The sequence below is a fragment of the Phaethon lepturus genome, unplaced genomic scaffold (genome assembly GCF_000687285.1).
Source record: "Phaethon lepturus isolate BGI_N335 unplaced genomic scaffold, ASM68728v1 scaffold31653, whole genome shotgun sequence".
In the NCBI taxonomy this organism is placed as follows: domain Eukaryota; kingdom Metazoa; phylum Chordata; class Aves; order Phaethontiformes; family Phaethontidae; genus Phaethon; species Phaethon lepturus.
The window spans coordinates 17,707-33,430 of NW_010527521.1; the positions used below are offsets into that span (position 1 = coordinate 17,707).

The following is a 15,724-nucleotide window of genomic DNA, read 5'->3' on the forward strand; positions in this document are numbered from 1 at the left end:
ATTGTCTTCCTCAAAGCTGATGGCCCACATCTGAACTGCATGTATTTTCTCCACAGCAGTGCCCATCAGATATTACAGGTGATACTTACTGGCACCAGGCTTATGAAAATCTTCAATATCTTTATCATATCAATTCTCATACTATATTTAACTCCAGAATCTGAAAATAAAGCCCCACTGTTGCCATATCCAAAGTCTTTGGTGCCATGGCGAGGTGAGTGTTGGTCTCTTCTCCCAGGTAACCAGCGACAGAACAAGAGGAAATGGCCTTAAGTTGCACCAGGGGAGGTTTAGACTAGATATCAGGAAAAAATTCTTTACTGAGAGAGTGATCAAGCATTGGAACAGGCTGCCCAGGGAGGTGGTGGAGTCACCGTCACTGGAAGTATTCAAAAAACACGTAGACGTGGTACTTCAGGATATGGTTTAGTGGGCATGGTGGTGTTGGGTTGGTGGTTGGACTTGATGATCTTAAATGTCTTTTCCAACCTTAATGATTCTGTGATTAGTGTATGGTAGATTATCCATTCTCCAAAGGCAATAAACCAGAAATGCAGTCATTCATACTCGGCGCTCTTTCCATCTCCTCTCAAACTTTTCTGTGATTGTGCCTTTCTTCAGAAGGTAATTGGATAAATGAAATCTGCACTCCTGGGGGGAAATAATCCCCACCACGAAATGTCATGTGTGATACTAATGAAGGGCTACAACTGCTCAGAGAACTAGAGTGAGCCAGGAGGAGGCAATACTCGCCAATTAAGTATTAGGCAAGATGCATGAGGAGGAGTTGAAAGAAGTCTCACCTCAAATAACATCTCAAGGTAAGAACAACCTCTTTAAACACCCTGAAAAATTAGTTTTTATTTAGTAGTTGTTCAAATACTTAGTCTTCTCAAAAATGAAAGATGCCATCTGCTAATGTAAAAAAAAAAATCTATAATGCCGTGTTTCATTCCTCTTTCTTCACATGACTCTCACTTTTGTGAAGGAGGGTGGACTACCAGAAAGCAGTTATACTTTTCTGTTTTGTATTGAGCAGATTGAAGAAGTAGCTTATTTCTGCAAGACCATTTTCTAGGTCTGAGTCTGCAAACACTGGCTCAGATCTAAGGGAAAAATAAAACAGCAGCCAATTCTACAAAGATTTCACTGATTAACCGTGAGTTCTGGAATCAGGCTTTTTTTAATGACCTGTTAGAAATAGAGGTAAGGAGCAATATGTTATAAGCAGACCATGTGAAAAAAGAAAAAGCCTCCCTCTATATCTTTTAGTCTCTGAAGCTGAACGTATTCTGAGCACGGTGTTCCCATACATACGGCTCTAATTCACTGCACTGTTTTGCAAAGTGTTTTCAGGGTAATACACAACTACAAATGGCATTTTGTGAAACCAAATGCAACTCTGTATATTTAAGGACAAATGCAGATGTGACAAAAGCATTAGTCTGGTAAACAAATCAATAATAGAATGTGGAAAACCACATCTGCTTTCCTGTCCAACTAATACAGGGTAAATGCCAGGGAGAGGAGGGGGTGCAATCTTTTCTGTGGACAAAAAGAAGGCAGAGCAGTTGGTGCGATGTGGAACATACTTCTGGTTAACATGTATTGGTTTAGCAACAAAAGCAACAGTAAGGATGTTTATCACATTATCACATTGAGTAAAGTTTGTCTGTGGCAAAAAACAGGAACAGAAGATGGCATCCATCCTGCAACCAAATCTGTGTTTCTGTGTTTGCCATTAGTAGCCTTGCAGGGCTGAAGGGCTGGGTGAGACTGCGGTAGTGCTTAAAACATGGGAATAGTGGGTACAAGTCCTGACAAGTTCTTGGTTTGTTTTGGGGTTTTTTGGTGGGGTTTTTTTTAAACACCCAGCTGTTCACAGTTTCAAGCCCGTGCTTTGGCTGGACAGAATAGGAATTGTCAGCTCCAAGGGGAATTCTCTGAGAAACCTGTGAAAAGGTTGATGAAAAAGCAGGAGACTTAAAAGGGTTACCAGAGCTCTAGCTTACCCTAAGGAGGGTGGGATAAAATGTCATGAAGAGGTGGCCTTGCTGCTCCATATACATGTGTTCCAGTTGGAGCCAACAGCTCATCTGGGAATGTGCACATCATAATACTATTATTGATTTTTCTGTCTATTGTAGGAGGGAAATAATCATTAAAAAATAGTTCTGATGGTTATCATCTTCAAAAGCCCTCATATATCTGCTTTTGTGCCATGAAGATTTTACGTGAATTTCAAGTGTTGCAGTCCCCATGGAGCATCCAGACACTCAGCAGGTTATTCCACCAGTATCACAAGACCTTTGCACCTTTGAATTTCTCAGATTATGAAGCTATCAGTCGTTGTGAACAGGAAGTACCAGAATACTTCTAATTTTGCAAGTGATGTGCTGGACAAGTGGTCTCAGGTAGAAAAGGTAGCATTTCTGACCCTGTAGATTCAGTATTTTTTAGTGAAACTGTGCCCCTGTCCCCAAAGTCAAGTCTAAAACCATTGCTGGCTTCAGTTGGACCAGAATTTTCTCCCCTATTTCTGTTTTAACATAATCTTACATTGCAGAGAAAGGAGAGGCAATTTGCTTTAGCATCAGAGGGGACATGGTACTTTGTTTCTGTGACTCCGATTCAGCTGTGTGTGCAGTTCTGGGTTTGTAAAAGCCCCTAAGTAATTTATGAGCCTTGCAAATCAGGTAGATACACAAACCAACTTATACGTGCCTTGGAAAAGGGCTCTTTCAATCCAAACACGCTTAATATCCCTGCCCTAATATGTAACACTATCAGATTCCACTGCCTGGAGCATCCCGAAAACTCTGCGAGGAACTACAGGAATTTCAGAAGTAACCAGCATGCTATTGACCCTTGTATTATGTATAGGAACGAAAAGGACCATCAAATCCAGCTCTGTGGTGGATAAACGGAAAAGGAGATGAAATTAAATGGAGCTTTGAAGAGCTGGGCTCCCTGTCCCAAAAAGTGGCCAACGTGCTCTCTGGGCCGTGCAGTCTGCAAAGAGGAGACCGAGTTTTAGTGATTCTACCCCGAATCCCAGAGTGGTGGCTGCTGAATGTGGCTTGTATGCGAACAGGTGAATTGTATCATTCCTAATGGTCTGTACATTGATTTTTACCTTCTATGCCAAAAGTTGTTTAACGATTCATTTAAGAATTACATTTCTTATTTGACTTTGTAGCTTGAACATTTGATAATCAAAGGGGCTGACGAGGTAGTCTCTTATGAGTGATGGGATTACCTTCATCATTTTTCTTTCACTTTCTGTGGCCTGTGTTAAATCACTTAGGTTGTGTTAAATCAATTTGACTTAACTTCAACAGACTTAAGTTAAAGCTGTTAGTGTTTACTGCCCTAAAGTTATACTTTCTCCTCACAATGTGCCTGGAGCAAAGGATCTCATAGAAACAGAAGCTATTTTGTACTTCAGATCTGCACGTCTATATTCAAGTTCACGTATATGGGACTTGTTTTACCTTCTTCTCATTTCTTTATTGAATGGTGCTGGCTTCAACAAATCAGGAGAAGCTATGAAGTGATCAGGACTGAAAGTGAAAAGTACCTAATAAATTTCCCATTTTATTGCACTTTCAGGTGTTATCATCATCCCACGGGCAACACAACTGACAGCACAAGACATTTGCTATAGATTGCTGGCTTCCAAGGCTAAGTGCATTATTACAACTGATATGCTTGCTCCTGCAGTGGACTCAGTTGCATCCAAGTGCCAGTTTCTGAAAACAAAGCTAATTGTATCTGAAACCAGCTGGGCCAGGTGGCTGAACTTCAGCAATTTGTTCAAGTGAGTGCCTTCTACCGTAACTCCATCACAGGTATCTCTAGTGGAAAATTTCTCATGTTGTTTAAACACACTAGTGCACTTGTCTCATTGATGAACTAGATATCTTTGAGGGTATGAGAAGGCGGCAATGTAATCTCTTTTCTATGAAGAAAGGGAATATTTGGAAATGGCCAAATTGCTAATTAAAAAATAAGTACAGCCTTAGAATGTCTACATTTGTTATATTTAACTAGGTAATAATATTGAAAAATGGACAGGAAAGCCTCTTTTATTGACAGCTGTGGCCTATTTACCCTCTAAAGCCCAAAGAAAAATATTCTATACAAATTATTCCAATCCATATTCCCAAAACTTGATGATAAAAAGGCTAATGTGAATAGCTTTCACTATGAAAGAGCACTGCGAAATGAACCCAATGTGTTTAGGAATCCACCTGCCTCACTGCTGAAAAGCAGCTACTAAAATGGCACCCCACAGGCAGCTCTTCCTTGCAGTGCATGGGACTGTAGGAAAGGGTGGAGAGGCAGAGAGAGGAAGGGAAGCAAATACCCTGCTGCAATCTGCTCAAGGCCCTAGGTGTGACTTTACCAGCTGATATCTTAAGAGCATCTATGTAGCTAAAACCATTCTTTCAAGGTGGGATCCAAGCTCTTCAGTCACTTTAAGAGCTTTATAAGATGCACCATGTGTTCTCCCAACCACAGGTGTCCAAACTAGAATTACCTGTGCAGCGCACTATACAGTCTCACTGTATTTCCATCTGCCCCTTCAAACAATTGCTTACTTCAGTGTCACTAAACTGGAAGACGGAGGAAGCAATAACACTGCGTTCTCAAACCTCCTAGAGCTACTAAAACATTGTCAAGTCGATTTGATGAGTCCTCTTTCATGCTGGGCTAATACTCCATGGCTCACTTCCATGGCAGAGGGTAAAATTGGTTTGATAAAACCTAAATATTGTCTGGAACTGTGTCAGTCCTGCAGAGGCTGTCAGTGGCAGCCGGGCAGGTAGGCTGTCTGGTATCCCCGGATGGCTGTCTTGCAAAGTGCTGGCTGTCTGGCTGCGGGGTTGCTCAGCTGTCAGGCTCCCCAGTCTTCCCAGAGTGCTGGACTACTGTCCTGCCTGGCTCCCTGTCTCGCCAGATCACTGGCAGCCTGCCTACCTAGTGGGCTAATTGCCCAGACTTCCCAGCTCTCCATGTCCTCAGCTGCCTTAGCTGACTGCTAAGCTTGCCAGAGGCTGCGGGGCTCCGGAGCGAGGGGTCCCAGGCAGCCTGTCTGCCTGCGAGCCCGCACAGGGGCATGGCTGGCCTAGGGACACAGACTTCCCATGCCCAACCCTGCAGGCGTGGGCAATGTTTGCATGCCAAGCAAAACCTTTATGAACGTCAGTCCTGGGAGACAAAAAAAAATGGTTCTGCTTTCTCATCCGAGTAAGGGATGAGACATATTTCCCTGTCATGTGCCAGTTGACCAAGAGTTCGAGCTTCCCCATACTTCCCAAACATGTCAAGGATAATTAACTAGTGGGACCACCTACCAAAAGAAATGGTGGGTCCTCCCTCAGCTAATCACATTAAGGCTGGAAGATATGCTTTCTGGAGGGTACTTTGGCTAAACACAAGATGTTGGGCCTTTTGGTGGTTGTTAAGGGAGGCAAATAAAAGAGAGCCAGTTGGTGTTTATACTCTGGAGGAGGTGGACATGGAGAATGGTTAAAGAGCAAGATCAGCAACACTAATACAGAACTAGCAGTGCAAGAGTGAGGGGATCTCAGGAGTTTCCTATCCTTCACACCTCACTATAAAAGCAGTCCTGGATATACTGGGCACAAAGGATGCAAACTAAGTGTGCTGAATAATACCAGACACTGTTTCATATAAGCTTTCACTTTTGTTAAGGGCTGCCCCTGCTGTTCATAACTGTGTGAAGACAAAAAGCTGTGATCCAATGGCAATCTATTTTACCAGTGGCACCACAGGCTCTCCTAAAATGGTTGAACATTCCTACGGAAGCTCTGGTCTGGGTTTTTTTTCTCTGTGGAAGGTAAAGTATTGAGCTAATTATGCCTTCACAGCTCTGAAATGTGGAGCAAACAGAAGAGCTTTTGTATGTGATAAAATTATGATAAATGATGAGGGTCTCACAATACTCTACATGTTATTTCTTTTGGTCTCCTCAGCTGAATTGTACCCAGCAAGCAAGGATCTTGTTCAATATGGTATATGGCTCCATTTTAGAAACTACTTGCCTGTTAATCCAGGCTAAATAATGAGTTAGGGTACCGTTTGATTTTCTTCATCTTTGCCATCAGTATAAAGGCTAGGCAAAAGGCACTCATTTGGATCAAATTTACCATGCCTTTCTAAGCAAAAAAACCCAACCACCAAAACCCCCCTCACATTCAGTTTTTACTTGCAGATTCCATTGTATTGGCCACCTTTGTCTTCAACAGATACTGGATGAATTTGACTCCCTCAGACATCATGTGGAACATGTCAGACACTGCTTGGGTAAAGGCAGCTATTGGGAGCGGTTTTGGTCCATGGTTCCAGGGCACATGTGTTTTTGTACATGCCATGCCACAGTTTGATCCAGGAGTGATCATAAATGTAAGAACAGCATGCTGACGATGAACAGTTACTCGTATTTCATGTTGTTTTCTGGGCAGGCCACAAAACTGAGCCTCTTAGGTTTATGAGATTAACTGTTTTCAGATGGCATAACCACAAGGTGATTGTTCTTTGAATAGGAATATAATACAGGAAGGATTTTGCAGCATGACCTTTTTGGGCACAGGATATTACCAGCTGCTTCCAGTCAGCGGGAGTTACTGGTATTACTTAAACCTCTCCCCTACTGTATTTCACTATTGAAATGACAAATGAGCTGAATTACATGTAAATTAATATTTTAATTACACTGCTGTGACCCTTAAGAAAGCAAGTCAGTACTGGAAAACACTGAAGCTGTGAGATTGGCTTGTTCTTTTAAGAATTTATTGTCAAGCTTCTCAAGCTAATCTGAGTTTTAATCTAACATAATGGGAAGAGTGCTGTTCCCAAATGGCTCAAAGCACCTACGTGGAAAAGTGTACACCCCCAACATGTGGGGGTTATTTGGGGATTTTAATCCTATTTCCTTTCTAAAATGGTAGTTGCTGGTTTGGTTTTCTTTTTTGTGTATATGTCTTGGCCTTGCAAACATCCGCTTGCAATGTGCATGGGCTGTCACATCCCTGCACAAAATGAAGTTTGATAGTAGAGGCTGCTTTACCCATGGTGTGGCTGAAGTGAAGGCTGATGAATGAGAGGTCTTCCCCTTGCTTTTATTTATTGCTACCTCTCCCTCTCTCTGAGCAAATTTTCATTGCAGGCAGAAGCAATTGTTCTTTGAATAGGAATATAATACAGGAAGGATTTTGCAGCATGACCTTAATTAAATTAAAAAATTTTTTTTAAAAAAAACAAATGTAAGGCTTAGCTCTACCTGAGTGACTGTGAATCATCTGCTGGCGTTAAGCTGAGAAATAAAGGTGTGTCAGAAAACAGAGGCTCAGCTGAGAACTTTATTTTTCTAGCAAGGCACTCATGTCCTGTGTTCTGTCCCAGGTAAAGGAGGATATATAAATCTGCCAGTTCAAAATAACCTTTTAATACAGCATTACTTGCAACTCAGCCAGAGCTCATGGAGACTTGGTTCTGCACATTGGGGCTTTTGTCAGGACAGCTGAGGGGAATTGCAGCATGTCTAAAGATTTGCAACAGTCCATTTCGGAAAGTGTGGGGCTAGATAAGACTGACACAGGAAAAACATTCAAAAGAAACCTGTCATTTTAGGTGCCTCCATTTTGAGGTGATTGACTTTGTCCTAGGGTGAGATGTGGGCTTTACTGAAGTCCCCTGCAAAACTTAGGTTGCACCTGCAGGGCCAGGGTTTCATACCAAGGCATGGTCCTTGTACTTCAAGTTAGGTACACCAGTGATTTACCACAACGTATCACCCCTTCAGCTGAGGTTTGGGGCACTGTGATATCTTTCCTGAACACTGACAGTGACAGCAATTACTTTGCTTTCCATGTGTGGTTACAGTCACGTCTTGTAATTTGTGCCCTAGTATGGAATAGAAAGGAATAGTTGGCAGCAAGGTTTTTTTCCAAAACAATATTGTTTAACTCTCTTTTTTTAATTTGTCAGACTTTGAGCAGGTATCCAGTGACCACTCTGTGCAGCACCCCAACTGCCTACTGCATGCTGCTACAGCATGACCTCACCAGGTACTGCGTGTCTGTTAACAAGTGACCGTGCCGGATCTGTTCAGGCTGTTGCCTAGCTCTTTAACAATGATTTCTATAGGCCCTCATAGCCACTTCAACTCTCAGAGTGGTGGAAATTCTGTGTTGGAGGTAGGGGCTGTGAGGGGGCAGAGCCTTGTCCTTAGCACTACAGAGAGGGGTAATGAAGTCCACCGCTCAGGCACCTCCAACTCAGAGCAAATTTTGCCCTGAGGCGATACAGACAGTAAAAATGGAGGATGGTATTCAGCCCTTGAAGGCACATGTGTGGCTGCACTGCCATCAGTCCCGTGCATCTTTGCAGCTCACTGCTTTGGCAGCCCCTTTCCAGCCCCACTCCAGCTGGAGCTCTAGGCTTTCTCTCAACCCCAACTCTAAGAGTCTTGTTCTGTCCTTAAGTCATGGGGTTGGACATATGGATGTTGGGGAGAGCAGAATTTGTCCCTTTCTGTGCTCTGAGACTCAGCAATGCCCTCTGTCTGTGAAGGTATGCATTCAAGACACTGAAGCACTGTTTGACTGGAGGGGAACCACTCAACCCAGAAGTGATGGCACAGCGGAAAAGCCAAACAGGACTGACTATGAAGGCTACGGCCAAACTGAAATTGTATGTTCAGCTTTTTTGTAGTGGGTTACAACTCGCCTATCACTTAGGGGACTTAGGGGATCTCATTCCTCTTGGTAAATATGGAACTTGGCCGTATATTTTTGACTAAAAAGAAAGATGGCATTAGAATACGTGGCAATTGCTGACAAGAGGTTTCACTGTTTTTCTTAGGATTATGGCTTGGTTATGATACTGCTTCTAAGACTATTTAAGTTGTAAAATATCTTGAACTTTTTGTCTAAGACTCAGTGAAATTCACAAATGTTTTGGCTCACACAGATGGAAGATTTAGATCTTATGCTAGCTCAATAGTGGGCATAGTACAAGTATAGGAATAGCCTCAGGAATGACAGTGAAAAATATCTGGGCTAGTTGTTTGTCTTTTCCAACAGGGAATGATATGTGCAAATATGAAAGGAATGAAAATTAAGCCAGGTTCCTTGGGAAAGGCAGTTCCTCCCTATGATGTTCAGGTATGGTAGTCCCCTTTTCTGTTTGCTGTTGATGTCATAGGAAGTAAAACACAGGAGGGTACAACATACCATACAAGTTTCGGTACCATACAGTGGTATTCAGGGCAGGCTGAGTTTTTGGTTGAGCTGTTGGCTGCTGGTTAGTTTTAGAACATGGCTGTCTTAAAATGGGAAGTTACAATCGCCCATTTGCCCTTCCTATTGCAGATTATAGATGAAAATGGCACTGTTCCGTCTCCTGGGAAAGAAGGAGACATTGCTGTCAAAATGGATGCCAAATGGCCATTTACTTTTTTCACTCGATACCTGGTAAGCCAAAAGTGAATTTCCAGAGAGCCAGTTCAGGCCTGGTATGTATACATACATGGTGTAATACATGGTATGTATTATACTAACAGGAGCAAGTACCACACCAAAGAGTTGTGGCTCCTCTTGACTTGATGGTGTTCTGACTTAGGAAACTTCTGTTCTTTCCCCCATTCTTCTGCAGACCTACTGTGTGATCTTCAGTTCTATATCTGCCCTTGGAATAAGTTTCCCTCTCTGGAAAAAGCAAACACAAGCTCTTACATTCTTGAGATAGAAAACAAGCAGTGAAAGATATTATGGGTAGCGTCCAAAGAGGCAAAACTCATCTCAAAGCTTCGGGCTTCCCAGTATTTAGAACATTTAATTGTTGCATGTTCAACAGGATGATCCAGTGAAAACTGCTTCCACAGTCCGTGAGAACTTCTATGTCACTGGAGACACAGGGAGCATGGATGAGTATGGATACATATGGTTTATGGGGAGATCTGATGATGTCATCATCTCCTCTGGGTTTGTAGATTTCAGATAAAATGCCAAGAAATGTCTAAAGAATAAACAGACACATTTCTCTTTTAAGCATTTAATTTCTCTCTCCTAGGTATCATATCGGACCATTTGAAATAGAGAGTGCGCTGATACAGCACCCAGCTGTCGTCGAGTCCGCTGTTGTCAGCAGCCCAGATGCCATCAGAGGAGAGGTAATTAGTGGTCACTCTTCTACTCACAAAGTGCCTTGTGTGACAGAGTTTATGCTCAACTTCCACTGAATTCATAAGGCTTTTAATACAACATTTTCCATCACTTTACCTAAAGCGAGGGGAACAATCGTTTGTCTATGTATTTTTTTTTTTTAATGAAAACATAATCCTTAGTTTTCTAAAGAACATGACACTGAGTATAAAGGTGACTCTGACTCTGGTAAGAATTGATGTACACTTTGACCCAATGCCTAGAGAATTATATTCTTTACTTCAACACCTTATGTTTACAGAAAAGGCCCTGGCATCTAAGAATTTTTAAAGTCCTTTACAAAACTACAAATTTGGAAGCAGAGTTTGAAACTTTTATCATGCATTACTTAGGACCTTTACTAATGTAAGGTAGAAACAGTCTTTTGCCCTAATTTTAAATCCACTTACACAAAAGCGAATTTTGCTCTACTGCGCAGGTGTGATACAGCAAACCTGTATTACAGGCAACACTCAGTTACTCTCAATTAATTGCCTCATTTCTTAGGTTGGTCTGGTTTAATTAATGGTGTATTTTTTATTTATTTGCCCTTCGTAGGTGGCAAAAGCTTTTGTGGTCTTGTCTCCTTCCTTTAAGTCAGAAGATCCAAAGAAACTGGCCTGTGAATTGCAAGATCATGTCAGGAAAGTCACTGCTCCATACAAGTACCCCAGAAAGGCAAGTAAGCATGAATGTATAAAAAAAAAAAAATATCCCAAACACCTATTTTAACGAGGGGGAGGCTAGAAACAGAAAGGTTAGACTCAGATTAAATGCAATACCAAACAAAAAAAAAAGCCCAAATACGTGCTGTGCCAGAAAAATTACAAGTATTATTTTAAAGATTTTTTTTTAAAGTAATAGATACAATCTAAAAACCAAATTGGAATTACATCTCCAGTCACCAAATTCTTATTTAAATTAAGTAGGATGGAGACCTGTGCTGTTCTGAAAAAAAAATTATAAATTAATTCTGCTCACTTTACTTTTTCCCTCTTTTGAATCAGACTGAATTTGTCCAGCAGCTGCCAAAGACAATCGCTGGGAAAATCAGATGGAATGAACTGAGGAACAAGGAGTGGGGACAGATTTAGTTTTGATAAGCAATCTAAAAAAGCCTATCCCTATCAATTTCATTCATAATGGAGCTTTTCTACTACAACTATAAGCACCAACATAGGATTATATTTCACCCGTTATGCAGTGATTGTGTAATAATGCACAAGGTTTAAAAACTCCAACTATACAGTTTTTAAATGCTTGTGTTCTTGCTTAACAAAAATCAAGCCTACTTAGCAAGGCATATGCAAACACATCGTCCAGCCACCTAGCGCTTTTCAGAATTACACTACGAGTAGAAGTAACTGATTAGCAGGTGAAGGAATAGTGTGTTCATTCTTTGAGACCAGATATTTTAACTCACAAGGAGCTTATTAATAAGGAAATCATGATAGTAGGTAATGAAGTTCCCAGAAATGGCCATAGATCTTGCATGCATCCAAATTAAGCACCCTGCTTGTATGAATCTTGAAAGCCTCAAGATTTAGGAATTAATGTGTTAATAATGGATGTTCAGTAAGTGAAAATTATGAAAAACCAGAAGTAAAAGAATGCAGACATCTTTAAGACTGCAGCATAGGCAGCATCTAAATGTCAGACATAGCCTTGACAAACGGATGGTAGCTATTCAGCAGTTTCTTCTGAAGAGCTCTAGGTCCTCTAGACACACAGATAGGTGAGAGACAGAAGGGGGAAAAAAACCCAAACAAAACCACGAATTACCCATTAATCTATTTTTGTCCTTAGCAGGGTAAGTAGGCTGTCTTGAATTGTCATCACCGACATCAGCCACCAATAAACATTCAGTTGGATTTTGTGTCTGGTCTGAAATGGTTCTTTCCTCTGTGTTACCTAGACACTGTTGGTTTTAATCCACACACAAAAAGCTTTAAAATTTAAAGAAAACACTGATAAAGGTAAAAAAGCAGAGTTTTAATAAATGGGTAGGTAAGGGAGACAGGACTAGGGAAAAAAGTCACCTTAATTTTCTAGCTTCTAAAACAATTTTGAGAGAAGAGGAAAATATAAATTAAACACTGTTGAGACTTGAAGACATCCTTTTCATTACACCAAGACAAGTGGTGTTCTTGTCTTTTCCCATTAGCAACCCATAGGCTAGAACTGAAATACTAAACCTGAACAGCTGTACAGGAAGCATACTCAAAACCCTGCTGGAAAGCAGGTTACAGCTGCACTGGTTTTGGTTGTTTTTTAGAAGTCACTGAGATATCAAAAGAGTTGATGTAATAAACAGACAATGGAAAGACTCACTAAAATTACTTTCAATCTGAAACAAAATTAATACTGTAAAGCTAAAACTACCAAAATTTAAACTTAATTCCCCTCATCCAGTACGGTATAATGGAGAGCTCCTTTCATACAAAGTTTCCAAGCAGTATTTAAATTCAAATTTTTAGATGATTTTTGAAGGTTTCTTCCAACCCAAACTATTCTGTGATCTAACAAAAAATAAAAACAAAAAAAGACTTTATAACATCATCCCACCTCCCCCAAGGATTAAGTCTTCGGAAAGAGCAGCAAAATGCTATTTGCAGGAAATTACTCAAAAGGATTCTGTTCGGCGACTACAGCATTTCCTATAAACCGGTAACTGCTGTATACATAGCTAATGTAAACACATATGTAGTTTTTGCTAAAACCATCTGTAATGCTTGTACTGTACTGCTACTGTTCTAGGACAGTCAAATCTATTACTCTAAATCATCTCATAGTATTCAAGTATTTTGATCATAGCAGTTCTTCCCATTCACTTTCAAGACTTAGCATATCCTTGTAAAGCGATGTGTAAAATGTATAAAAACCTCCATCACACAGGAAATTATCAGTTTTAGCTCATTCTGTTGTTCCCACAGAAATGTGTATCCGAGTTCTACAGTCACACAAGTTGTCAGATCACTTCCTTAAAAACCCCTCTGCCAGCAACTGTCTTTCACAGATCTCTCACTTCTGACAGAACTTCTGAGCCGATTCTGCACTGCCTTTTGATTTCTGTAGTCATCAGATATAACAAAGGAGTCGATATATGCCAGGATGGCCACATTTACATACGCATGCACACACACCTGCTTTTTGTGCTAGGTAAAGGCAATGCAGAACAAAGCCATAGAAGAACGACAGCAAGCTTCACCAGAAAGGTGTCGCACTCTTACATCTGCTGTAACATCAGCTCCACCTGCAACCAGCATTAAAATTCTTACCTATGTGGATTTTAAAAACAAGATTTCAAAACAAAACCCACTCTCCTCTTTATAATGCCCTTTCAGAACTCTAGGGCAACTTTAATAGATTTTGATTGTGTTTATCTTTCCCTTCTACTACATTTTCTACACTGTCAGCACATCATTCCCCTTGGGCTCAGCTTCTATTTCACCTTGACTCTTGTTCTCTTGTTCTACTTCTTTTGAGCTCTTTTCCTCCTCGGTTTCTGGTTTTACTACCTTCGAGTTCTGTTCTTCTGTCAGACTTGATGGCTTTTGTTGTGTGTCATCTTTGTTGCTCTTCACCACCTCCTGTAGATTGTATTTTCTGAACAGAACATAGTCTCTCACCACACTCAAGCAACAGACGCTTTTTATTATTTCCACCACAATTGTATATTGTGGGTTATTAAGATCGACTTTGTTTTCCGGATTAAGGCTGCCCACAATTCCTGTAAAACAAGATGTAGTTTAAAAGACGCTAGAAAAACTGTTTCAGGGCATAAGCATGCCATATTGAAAGGATAAAAGTTGAGAGAGAAGGCAACATCCCCCTTAGTTGTAACCAATTACTCATTTTTGTAATTGCTTAAAATAGCAAAACAGAGCTTAGAATATACCACCGGTAGGACTGAAGTAACTACAAAAACTACCCCACTGCACTTACAAAAAAAACGCCACCACCTCAAATAAGGTGGAGCTATTTTATGAATCATATAGTCAATGGAAATAGTAACACATTATTTCAATATAGTACCCAGAGAGAAAGCCTGATAGAAGTAGTTTCAAAGCACATATAACTGACGCCCCAAATTATATTCAATGCTGTACTCCCTTCTGCTTGCTGTCTCTTAGGACATCAACATCAACAAGGAATACTGATGTCAAACTTTTTTAAGTCTTAGTGAAGCTTTTCTAGTTCAACATAGATTTTAAGCAACAAATATGTATACCCATTATGACCACTTTTAATAATCTGACCTACATTATGCATGCAGGTGTGGGCTGCTTACGTAAGTGTTCTTAGTTTTGTGTGAAATCCATACATACCTGCCAATTCCTTAATTACTTCTTCCCTACTCATATGACTGTTATTACGAGCTTTGTAAACTATCTGAAAAGTACCCTTATTAGGGGCTTTAAACCAAGGCTCAAAAAATGTTTCCGTGTACTTTTTCATATCCTCCATAAAAGCCTTGCAAGTTCCAGAAATGGGTAGCATGCGCAGAATGACTCTTGTTTTCTTCTTCTTAGTGGCATGCATATCCTTTAATATATGGTGCACCAGGTTCTCAGGTTCTAGAAGAAAAACAGCTAGGTATGAGAAACAAATTGAAGGCCTTTTCTCCCTTCTTCCTCTCTAAATAATAAGCTGGGGAAATACAGATTTGGCTGCACTGCTGTCAGACTCAATCCTTTTCTGTAAAGAGTTGTTTTACTAAACCAAAACTGAATAATCAAAGATCATTTTGTCAAAGCAGATTCCTCTACCTTTAGTGCCAAAACTGAATAATCAAAGATCATTTTGTCAAAGCAGATTCCTCTACCTTTAGTGACTCTGCTAATGACAAAATTCAGTGGCAATGCCAAAAGGAAGGGGAAACCCTGCGTTTGGTATACGCCAGTTTCTTGGAGGTCACGCTTTGTGGCCTGTTCAGAGCAGTTTATTCCCACAGCATTACACAGCATCAGCTGAATGTCGCACCTATGCCCCGGGTTCTGATGAAGACCACGTTGTTAGCACCACTCTCCACCGACTGGAACCGCCGCAGCTTCTGCTCCGTCGAGGCACGGATCTGGCCAACCTCCTTCTTCAGCGCAGCCTCAACATCGTCCTCATCCTCCTCCCTCTCGCTTCCAGACAGCCGCTCCTCGTGATCTGAAAACTTTTCACAAGGCACATCTCTTGTTTGGTGAGTACCGAGCAACAGTGCCCACAGCTTAAAAACCAGCAGCAAGGCACCATGCCCAGGAGACTAGAGGTGACGGGCAAGGGCCTTTTCTCCAGCCAACCCGAGGGGCTGCACTGGGGTTTGCTTACAGAAATTGGCATTTTCGCGTGTGTGGTGACCATAGATTTTTTTTTTTTCAAACAGAAAGGGAGAGGAGGCCTCACGATGCTGCTCTCCCTGCTCTGCCGGCGTTAGCGCTGCCAGGCTGCGGGGAGCGGGAGGCAGGAGCTGAGGGGAGCGGCTGGTACCGCGCAGAGCTGCG

The 15,724-nt window shown here is 41.2% G+C and overlaps 2 protein-coding genes across 2 annotated transcripts; one reads left to right on the top strand and one right to left on the bottom strand.

Annotated features, from left to right (window-relative positions):
- Window positions 1-2,221: 2,221 nt before the first annotated feature.
- Window positions 2,222-11,326, top strand: LOC104617962 (acyl-coenzyme A synthetase ACSM4, mitochondrial-like). The gene is given in 15 exon segments (XM_010283414.1): window positions 2,222-2,377; window positions 2,379-2,423; window positions 2,884-3,094; window positions 3,613-3,820; window positions 5,722-5,871; window positions 6,276-6,432; window positions 8,017-8,096; window positions 8,602-8,690; window positions 8,693-8,721; window positions 9,114-9,194; window positions 9,402-9,503; window positions 9,886-10,013; window positions 10,102-10,201; window positions 10,791-10,910; window positions 11,240-11,326. Coding segments are annotated over 15 exon segments (1,743 nt in total).
- A 2,310-nt stretch (window positions 11,327-13,636) lies between these two features.
- THUMPD1 (THUMP domain containing 1) lies at window positions 13,637-15,450 on the bottom strand (the record flags this gene model as incomplete). Its single annotated transcript, XM_010283416.1, has 3 exons — window positions 13,637-13,962; window positions 14,561-14,809; window positions 15,216-15,450. Coding segments are annotated over 3 exons (810 nt in total), but the record flags the coding sequence as incomplete, so codon positions are not given.
- Window positions 15,451-15,724: the final 274 nt, after the last annotated feature.